This window comes from Lepeophtheirus salmonis, chromosome 1, assembly GCF_016086655.4.
Source record: "Lepeophtheirus salmonis chromosome 1, UVic_Lsal_1.4, whole genome shotgun sequence".
In the NCBI taxonomy this organism is placed as follows: Eukaryota; Metazoa; Arthropoda; class Copepoda; order Siphonostomatoida; family Caligidae; genus Lepeophtheirus; species Lepeophtheirus salmonis.
The window spans coordinates 31,459,079-31,470,169 of NC_052131.2; the positions used below are offsets into that span (position 1 = coordinate 31,459,079).

The 11,091-nt window shown below is 33.3% G+C and overlaps 2 protein-coding genes and 1 long non-coding RNA gene across 3 annotated transcripts; 1 reads left to right on the forward strand and 2 right to left on the reverse strand.

The window, feature by feature from the left end:
* Window positions 1-964: 964 nt before the first annotated feature.
* On the reverse strand, window positions 965-3,460 carry LOC139907620 (uncharacterized). The gene is made up of 3 exons (XR_011784337.1): window positions 1,849-3,460; window positions 1,657-1,796; window positions 965-1,593 (listed from the first exon to the last, which is right to left on the reverse strand). It is a non-coding gene; the product is annotated as an uncharacterized lncRNA (long non-coding RNA).
* Window positions 3,461-4,916: 1,456 nt separating this feature from the next.
* On the forward strand, window positions 4,917-9,677 carry Tbc1d8-9 (TBC1 domain family member 8/9). Its single transcript, XM_040724221.2, has 4 exons — window positions 4,917-5,319; window positions 5,394-5,840; window positions 6,088-6,969; window positions 7,057-9,677. Exons 1-4 carry the CDS (start codon window positions 5,147-5,149, stop codon window positions 8,999-9,001), a joined length of 3,447 nt encoding a protein of 1,148 aa, XP_040580155.1. The 5' UTR covers window positions 4,917-5,146; the 3' UTR covers window positions 9,002-9,677.
* LOC121128640 (EARP-interacting protein homolog) lies at window positions 9,672-11,007 on the reverse strand. Its single transcript, XM_040724231.2, has 2 exons — window positions 10,597-11,007; window positions 9,672-10,535 (listed from the first exon to the last, which is right to left on the reverse strand). The coding sequence occupies exons 1-2, from the start codon at window positions 10,943-10,945 to the stop codon at window positions 9,733-9,735; spliced, it is 1,152 nt and encodes a 383-aa protein (XP_040580165.1). The 5' UTR covers window positions 10,946-11,007; the 3' UTR covers window positions 9,672-9,732.
* Between the last annotated feature and the right edge of the window lie 84 nt (window positions 11,008-11,091).

Here is an 11,091-nt window from a genome sequence, read left to right on the forward strand (position 1 = left end):
GAATTTTATAAAAATACTAAATATGTATCATGTATCTTGAGCTAACTGCATAGAAACGTAAATTAATGGCTAAAATATTAACACAAAAGTAATCTGAGAATGTAATTTGATGCCAAAAGCGAATGAGGCCTTTTCTCAAGTGTTGGATTATTAGATAAGTGCCAATCTCAAAACATAAAGGATTTACAATTTCTACATCTAATAAGGCATTACTTAATTATACCAGTGGCTACTATAGTTGTAAATTCTAAGCACTTTTTGAAAATAAATAGAAAATACATGGAAAATAACAAGTTAACCCTCATAATTTTAAGAATGTTTGGGAGAAGTGCATCTTAGCTGTGATGACGCTTTAATATATTGGCTACGAACAGCGATGATAGGATGTAAATAAACACGTAACCCACTCAGTTTCTGACAAGGGCATAGGTAGGAATGACGGTCCAGTCCAGTCTAACGACAGGTCCTTCGGACTTTTAATATAGGAACTGAATAAAAAAAGGAAGAAATAAAGTATATTGCCGTAAAAAAGGACCGAACTTTATAAGTTTTAATACTGAACTGGACCGGACTGCAGTCTTAAATAAGGACTGGCACAATACTACATAGTTATAAGTAAAGTTGATAATATTGTTGAGAAAAACGCGTGCAAGGAGGAGGGGGAAAAATGCATATGGTATCATTGTATAAAATACTGATGTGATTATCATCTGCCTGCTTTATTATGATTTTTGAGGGTATAACGAAAGAATTTATTAGCAAATGTTTAATGAAGATTTCTACCAATATCAATTGACTTAGACGTTTTTTTATCCGTTACAGTAGATTTGAAAACGTCACACACTATGAAATTGTAATTCATTATGAATCTTATTCTCAGAATAATAGCTAATGAAACGACAAAGTAGAGTATTTCGAAATATATTTGAAGTTCTAAGTTTAAAAAAAGAAGGCTTTAATCAAATATAATCTACATAATAAAAAATATACCATCATAAATTTATGTTATATATACAAAATTAAACAATGGGAATCATATAACTAATAGCAATAAATTATCTATACAGAATATTGAAATAATAGATTGATCCAAATAATATTTTCGTGTTCTGACATCGGAATCCAGTTAAATATGTCATAACTTTAGGCTGCAAAACACAATCGAGACGTGGAGCTTAATCAAAAAGATAATCACTCCTCTTCTTCATGTGGAAGTTGCTATATACAATTGTGCACAGGATAGATATATCTCTACCGATGAGATCTAACTAATTATTAATAATAAAGTAAATGTCAAAATCATCAAATTAGACAATAAATATACTAATAAAAAAATGTTAGAAATAAATCCATCTTAAAGATTTAGAGCAAAAGCTAATTATGTAGTAATGTCCGGCGATATTACTCCTTATTAAGAGCATCAAAAAAGATATATAAGAGCATACTATTATCATGAAGGATATACACAATTACTAATTATAATGCTACACCCAATGTAACTACCCCCGTTGTTGTGACCATTTAAGCAGTGGTTTTTGCCCTTTTATGAGTTTTCTGAACACCATTTCTTGGAGCCTATCAACCATAGCTAAGCTTTAAGTGATAAAAAAGTAATATTTATTGACTATGTAATATTGGAAAACCTAATTATCATACCCAAGTCTTTAAGTGAAGAAACTAGTCTCAGACAAACTAGTTGCGAACCATCCAAAGCTACTATCCCCGTTGCTGTGACCATTTAAGCAGTTGTTTTTGGCATTTAATGAGTTGTGTATCATAATTCTTGATGTGTTTAACTAAAATAGAATCATATTTTATGGTTAGATTTAAAAATAATTGAATACTTACTGTGAGATGGTACAAAATTCAGAGTTCCATTTCGATATTAGTAAATACTTTTAACTGATAACTTGATCGTCATTTGGTGTGGATGACTCAAAACATTTTTATATGTATTTCTATAAATAACATCAGTACCAACATCCTCCATTAATTTAATTATGGTTCCTTGGGAAGGGATAGGTTTACCCGTGTATTTCTCCATAAATTTTTTGAACGTAGATGATTAGCAATGGATAAGGTTATATTACATGAAATAAGCATCTTTGTGAGATCAAAGTTAAAGTCTGACTTGATGTATTCATCATTAACTTGATTTTTTAGATGAATATCCATGCTTTTGATATGAGATGAGGATAATGAGTGGCGTGGAATTCTAGACAGGGGACTAAAGGAACATTTATATCGACAAATCCGACAAACCATCTGTTTCTCATCCGGTAAGTATTTTCCAAATTCCTGGGCCTCCATTTTCATAAATCCTGACAGAAGGCTACGTTATTTTAGGTATTTTATTCCATCTAATATTATATTAATGTTGAATAATAAAGGCGGGAATGATAACGTTCTTGATTGATAGAAGGAGATGTATATTATTTAATCAATGATGCCATAAGTATTTCTTCTCTTCTCCTCGCATGCTTTTCTATTCTTACCAAAATTATCACCCTTAGTTATTATAGGTATACATTCCTTATACCGTATAAGAAATGATGAAACTCAGGTGTGTTTTTTTTTGTTGGCCCGTTTTTTTGGATTTGGTAGTCTGAAGAATGATTTTTTTTTTTTCCTTAGCAGTTGTCATTATTATTTAATTCCTGAGTAGTGAAGATCCCTCCCTAATTAGATTCAATTATATTCAAAACATGTTTGAGCTTTCGTGTGTGCTCATAAAAGACGGAGCGTATCCTTGAGGATTTGGAGTACTTAAAATTGTAAGTCTTTGTTGGAATCAGAGTAGAATTGGGGATCGAAATCGGAGTAATTCTATCAAATATCCTTTATTCCTTCCTCCCTTGTCACAGCTGATTGTAGCTGATCTAATGAAAAGTCATGACCATTATTCTTTCTCTCCTCTAAAATATTCTCCAATTGTCAGGGTTACCATGTTGATTTTCGGGTTCTTTTAACATGCCCATTCTACAATGGATTTTCATCATTAATTATCAACAACTATTCGAATAATAATAATATAGCTTGGAAGAATGGATTAACTACAAACTTACTAAATAAAGCTAACAACTTTACTAGAGCTAATTCGAATTCAATCAATCAACGTTCCGAACTCAGATAAAGGCTGGAGAAGAAAACAGCTGACAACAAAATATACACTATATAGCATCTGAGTGGGGTAACGGCGTGGGATTTTTTTTTTTTTTTTTTTAATTTCTTCAAAATGTTGAAAAAGCCTAGAAATTGCGAGAAAAGGTCGAAACATTGATAGAACGGTAATTTAGGACCACCCTGTATTGAGCAAATTTAAAAAAAATAAATTTATTATTGTCTAACAACATTATCAAAATGAATTAAAAGAATCCCTATAATTATTGTAGTGTACAAGTTATAATAACTTTTACTATGAGCAGCAACTGTAGGATTATTATATATATTTATCTTTTTTTGGAATTTTTATGATAATTTTTTTTTTAATTTCAAAAATTCACGGTTCAAAAATTCAAAAAGCTATAACTATTAACAAAAAGGTGAATTTTTTTTAAAACAAAATTCAAAAATCCACAGCTGTTCACCTAAAATTCAATTTAAAAATCCATAACTATTAACAAAAAATTGAATTTTTTTGGAAAAAAATTCAAAAATCTTCAGCTGTTCACATAAAATTTAATCATTTGAAAAAAAATTCAAAAATCTTCAGCTGTTCACATAAAATTTAATCATTTGAAAAAAAAATCAAAAATCCATTACTAATAACAAAATATTGAATTTTTTTTTTCAAAAAAATTCAAAAATCCACAGCTATAAATTTAATTTTTTGGAAAAAAATTTATAAAATCAATAGTTATTTACAAAAAATTAATTTTCTTAAAAAAAAATTGAAGAGTTAATTTTTCTGGGTTTTTTTTTTGGAGTGGGGGTTGGGGGGCAACAGCCGTTCACCACACTCACTGCAAACGCCCCTGAGCAAGTTGTAATTACCAAAATGAGATTAGGAATGTCAAATGAATAATTTAAATTGTTACGTGTTAATAAGTATGTATAATCCCCTGCCTGAATCTCCATTATATATTCAGTATGTTAAGAGTTGTAATACTTGGCTTAAAAGGAATTAAAAATTACTCCCTGATAAGTATATTGTGACACATTATAATATTCAAGTGTTCAAAGTTCTACCACTCGTATATATTATATTATATATATTTAGTACAAGTTGCAATTTATTCGTCTTAAAATGCATTATTTAATTACAAAATTGTTCATTCTAATTACCAACTAAGAGCCGATACTATCATTTTATTTAGATCTATTAAAAATACATGGTTATTATATATTTTTGAGTTTTATAACTATGGGCATTTCAACTTTATAATGGGCCTCATATTTTAGTCATTTGAAATAAAATAGCCAAAAATGACAACATTAATAATGGATCCCCCATGGAATATTCCATTATTGCATTATTCTCATCCCAAGTACTGTAAATCCTTCCTTAAAAAGGATTTACATCATTTATAGTTCCAACTTGTACAAAATCGCTATTTGTACACAACATATAAATATACAATATAAGTAATTTAAAATATCAAAAAGAAATTACAGCATCAACCTGGTAATTAAAATGGAAGGTCTGATAATAATTAAATAAGATTAATTATTATAAGCTTAAATTGCAAACTCTGTTTGTAGAAATTATAACGCGTACAGCAAAAATCCCTTTTACATAACATATTATTTGATATTCCATTTTTGAATGCAACATTTGGCATCATTGCACTTGTTAAAGCTGTTTTTCGATCGAAGCTGCATACTTTTTTAATTTATCAAAGGAGAGATCAGATTAGCTAACAGGGAGTTCATGTGCTGCGATGAAGGGGGTGGGGGAAGAAGAAGAAACAACGAGAGAGAGAGAGTGCAAATAGAAAGAGAGAGAAAAGGAGAAATAAAATCTGTCAAATCCGAAGTAGAGAGAAAGAGGAAACTAATAAACGAATGAACTTCAACACTAGAGAATAAATTATCTGTCTGCAGTGAAATTCAGCTTTGACAAACTTTTTATCACATTTATTATTATTATTATTTCATATACGAAATAAGTTATTGATAGCAAATGAGTTCGAAGTAAGTAACAAAGATGTGGATCGTACCTTATCAAGTGTCTGGCTCCGGAACACTTTGGGTAACAGAGAGAGCGAATCTTCATTTCATACTTCAACGTAGAAAAGGCTGTGGAACCAAGGGATGGTCTTCGCTTTTTGTTGGGACTCTTGACTCTGTCATACGAGATACAAAGCCTCATCCATATCGGTAATTAATGATTAACATACAAGAGTCTCTTTCATTCATTTTTGTCTAACTTTTTGTGTTTTCTGTTTTTAAAGAATTCTTCATCATGTTGAGGGATCCGAGTCATATCACATTGTATCAGAGGATTTGACCCTGGAAGGAATTCTCCGTAATTGGAATTGGATAGAAAAAGAACTCATGAGCTCTTTAGCAGACTTGGATGAGTCTACAGACGTCACTGAGTTCGTAACAACTAAAATAAATAGTTTAGTAGCTATGAATCGTGTGGATACACGAACATTTCCTGGTTTAGACTCTAATAGTAGTTCTAGCTCGGAGACGCCTACCAATGACTTTGAAGTGTCTCAAAAATGGTTTCATAAGACTTTTGGCATACCAGAAACAGAGGAGAAATTGGTGTTTTACTATTCATGTGCCTTTTGGAAGGGTCGTTTCCCCTATCAGGGATGGATGTATTTGACTGTAAATAATCTTGCCTTCCACTATTACATGTGGAAAAAAGAAACCAAGTTTTTAGTTAGGTAAATTTAAAAAAGTGTTTAATTTATAACACTTGACTTCATAATCGGTCTTTCCACTATTTATAATATATATTGATATATACCATCAAAGTATTCGGCCCACTTTGATTGAGTGTAAACTAATACTTTGATGGTACTATATAGGCAAATCGATTGGAAAGTGAAGTATTCAGAATTCAAGGTTTTAGCCCGTATATATTTAAAACGTAATAATATCCTCATGATTTTTACAATTATATATTCATAGGTGGACAGATGTTACAGATGTAAAGATTAGTAATAACGTTGTTGCTCCAGAGAGTATAGTTCTTAAAACTCGGGAGGATAGTTTTGCCTTTTCCATGTTTTTACATAAAAAAGAAACATTTCGGCTCATTCAACAACTTGTCAATCTTGCCATGAGGAGACTCATAAATGAGAATGAAACCTATAAGCAAGATATGGATCTCTTACTTAAACACATGTCAGATCGTCAAAAGAAAACTGGGAAAAGCGCAAGTTCCTTTGTCAAACGGGATTTAGAAGCGAAAAATTTGTCAGAGCAGTATAGACTCCTTTTTCCAGTGCCGAAAGGGGAGAAATTGGATGGCTCGGTTGATTGTTGTCTTTGGACTCCTTATGAGAAAAAGTTCAAATACGGAAAGCTTTACATTTCACAAAGTTTTGCATGTTTTCAATCTCACGTCCATGGGGTTGTTTCATTAGTACTTCCATTTGAGCTAATTGGTATTGTTGAGAAAGCAGATAAAGTCATTTATAAATCAAACCCAGAAGATACGATTATATTTCAAATGATGGAGGGCTCTTCTCAAACGACTCATTTTAAATTCTCCAGTATTCAAAATACTTCCTGGGTTGTAGACAAATTTAATTCTATGATACAAAAGTACAAGGCCAGAAAGCGATATACATTAAGAGATAATAACAATTCGCAGTTGAATAACGATAGTACGCAAGAGGAAGAGCTTCTCGATCCTTTGATGAATCTTTTTAAGGAAGATGTGGATCTCACATTGGAGGCACAAAAAGAAATGCAATGGCAAAAGTATTTTGAGACTTACGGGAGAGGTGTATCCATGTATCGTACAAAGGAACTCAGCATTCTTATCATTCAAGGAATTCCTAACACGTATGTAAAATATACAAAGTTTAATTTTACTTTTTTTGCTATATGAACTATTAAATACTTAACTGCTTTGATTTTCTATTTATTTAGATTTCGGAGTGACATGTGGATGATATTCTCTGGCGCAATTCATGAAAAATTAACTAACCCAGGATACTACTCTAAAATGGTTCGCGGAAGTCTAGGAAAGAAATGCCAAGCGAATGAGGAAATCGAACGGGATCTTCACCGCTCTCTTCCTGAACATCCTGCATTTCAGAATGAAATTGGAATAAAGGCTCTCCGTCGTGTACTTTCAGCATATGCCCTTCGTAATCCTCTAATCGGTTATTGTCAAGCTATGAATATTGTAACTGCCGTGTTACTAATATATTGTCCAGAAGAGGACGCATTTTGGCTCCTTGTAGCCATTTGTGAGAGACTGTTACCTGATTATTACAATACCAAAGTTGTTGGTGCTCTAGTGGATCAAGGCGTCTTGGAAGATTTGATTCGGGATCATGTTCCTGATCTGCATAAATGTCTTACAGATTTAGGAATGGTACAAATGATATCTCTATCCTGGTTTTTGACGATATTCATGAATGTTTTGCACTATCAAACAGCTGTTAATATCATGGACTATTTCTTCTTTAAAGGTGCCCGAGGGATATTCCAGTTGGCTCTCCTTTTACTTGTCAAAAATAAAAAAACTTTGTTAGAATGCAAAGATGATGGAGATGCAGTTTGTGAAATGAATAATTTTTTCAAGAAAGTTATTCGTGATGATCCGGACTTTGAATCTGTTGGAACCTTGAGTCCAGATATTCCCCAATGCTTCACTATGCCTTCTTTATTAATGGAATGCCACATAACTTTTCCAAAGATTAAAAGGGATGTCATAGAGAAGTTAAGACTTCATCATCGTCTCAAAGTTGTTCAATACTTAGAAGATACCCAAAGGTGTAATGTCATCCGAAGTGTTTTGTCTTCCACGTCTTTGTCTCAGGAAGAATTAAAAGCCATCTACGACATTGTTAAAAATGAGCAGCTTCGCCGTGCTGTATCAATATCAGCAACCATGATTGAGGAAAAAGAACAGCAGCATCTCCCCAATGCTAATCGTAAATCTGATCCGTATTGTGACATGTATAAATCAGATTATGATGCATTCCGCCTCATCCTCGACCGTGTTGCACCTTGGGGCGAAGGTGGTTTTGGGATTAAAAACTCAAGTATGTCTCCTCAAACACGGAACTTTCAGCCAGAGGTTGCAAATATGCTTACTGAGCGACTTTTTCGTTTATTAGATGATGATAAGGATAATCTCCTTAATTTTAAAGAACTTGTTCAGACAGTTGATATTCTCTGTTATGGAGACCATGTTCAAAAATTGAAATTGGTGTATTGCCTTCATCTTCCTGGAGTTATACTACCAGGGGAATTGGATACTCCAGATTCCATTGATGGAGCAGAGGTAGCAAAGGAAGCGGCAGGATTTTTTTCATTTGCAAATAAATCCGTCAATGACTTAGCTTCTGACATATCTAAGGACTTCAAAGGGACTTCTTCTCCTACTTTGGAGAAAAAAGGAGACTCTTCAGAGGATGAGGATGATAAATCCCATTTATATCCATTCGTTTCTTACAAGTCTCTTTACGACTGTATCCTTGAGGATGAATCTCGAAGTCAAATTAAAAAGTTACCGAGCTTACCTCAGAAACATTTTTATGAACTATGGAAATCTCTTTATAGCATGTTTTCAAACTGTGCTGAATTGGATGAGGCCAAAGCTGATGAATACTGTAGATCCATATCCGTTGTTAATACTCTTCTCCTACAAATAGGTGAAGTTGGACACCAGGTTCGAAAGTTAACTTCATCTTCCTCAAGAGAGGACGAAGTGAATGATAACGGACATCCCGAAACTCCTCCTATCCCTTTGTGGTCTGTCACTTTTGAACAATTTTTGGCAAGTATTTTGAAAGAAACTAATTTAGTTGAATTTTTTGATAAGAAAGTTGACGTCATAGATGCCTTAGAAAACATGTTGTAGCTTCTCATCTTCGATCTAATCATATTATTATCTTAATCTGATCAAAAGCGTTACAATATGATCATCCCAATTATGGACATTTATTCGCCAAGTATCTATTTTTACAATGATTTGAGTTATCATCTTTTTTTTATCATTATTATTCATTTATCTATACATATTATACAGTTACTTTAGTATCCCCTTCCATAACTATTATCCCCCAATTTGACTAATGAGAAAAATTCTTGTGTTTCTTACTTTTTGATATTTGTCTAGTTTATTTACATTGTTGTTTCTAGTTGATTATAATGCATATTATATTTATTTATACAATATAATTACCTACCCCGACATCATTTTAACGGAAAATCAAAGAATTTACAATACATAATGTATTATGTATGTTTTGTTAATATATATTTTTATCTCAATTCCATTCAAATACTTTTTATTATTTCCCCCTACCATGATTACACTATAGACATGAGTGTCAGTATCACTATCTTTTGGTCCTTCATCTCATTCTCTTTCACAATCCAGTCCTCTAATTAATTATTAAAAGGTATTATGCCAAAGATAGAAAACTATTAAGTATTGTTTATGTGATATTATTACTATTGTAATCACAAGAAAGAATTGATAGCTAAATGATTAATTATATATTTTAATAAATAAATAACAACAATAATACAAACACGGCCATTTTATTCCAACAATGATCCATACTCACAATAAGAAACAATCTAATTTCAAACCAAATTTAATATTTTCAACTTGACTCCCCTTGGAACTTGATTGATGACAAGTCTTCCATCGTAACTAAGGGAGGCAAATGTCCAAGGATCAACGTGCGACCATTCTGCTCTATAAACAGAGTCCTCGTGATCCGTATACGCCTTGATAATTCCATCTTCTATAATACTACTATTTAAACTGGACTCATCCTCCTCTAGTTGATCATCATCAGAGCCGCTGTGGGTCGTCGTCAGATAAGGCTCCGAAGATAAACTCGAAAGGGCTGATACGGCCACTAGTGCGTCAGAGCCTCCTGTCAAAATAAGTTGATCATGGTATTGATTAAATTGAATAGACCAAATCCAATGGGAATGTCCAAAACTATGGCTGGCAAGAGGCGTGTCTGTGTTCCGAATGTCCCAGACTCTCGCTTTTCCATCATCCCCAGCGGTTGCTAAATGATATTGTTTATTTGGATTAAAGTCCATGGAGCGTACAACATGTCCTCCGGGGTTTTCCAATTTCCAGCCACACTCGTTACTCCTTAAATCCCATCCCCTCACTTCGTACTCATGAACAGTGGCAAATTGAGATGCGTTTTGATGGGGATTCCATGTACCGAAAGACATTAGTTTCTTGGGTGAAGGGCCCGGACTGGATTTATTTTCATTGATATCATGAATTGTGAGCACACTAGGAGAAATGGATATAACTTGATGAGACTCAAAAGGGTGCCATGAGGCATGGATAATGTCGTTTCGGAGAGCATTTGCGCTGTCTTCATAATCCCTATTATGGGGTTCCAGTGTACAGACATCTATGTAATGCAATCATATAATGAGAATTCAAACTTTAAAACGTGGAATGTATAATAAAACCTTCAAGAGAGTATTCTTCACAATCACCAAGGACCTTCCAGACTTTAGCCGATTTACGACGCTCAGAGGTAGCCTCTGCATACACGGAAAGAAAAAGATTATTGCAAGTACCAGCAAGCTGCCAAATCTCTCCCTCGGAATGAATCCAAACTCTTTTCTTCCGGACATTTCGGATGTCTTCGTCGTACTCTAACCAGTGGATTTGATTCTCAGATTTGATACTCTGAGTACCCACAAGGAACGCAGCTCTCTCTTCATCCTCACCTATGTTAAAGGAAGTAAGGGCACGGCATTGATATTCTAGACCGTAAATACATCCGCCCCCTCCCATGTCCAACTCCTCCGACATTTCTTCTCCACAAATGACATCTTAATGTGATCATGACTGAGGTTGAGTGACACCTCAACAACAACCCGTCACGCAACCTCTTGTGCTCACTAACATCACTATTTATTTTCAACTTTGTACAATTATAAAGCTATAATATTTGTCGT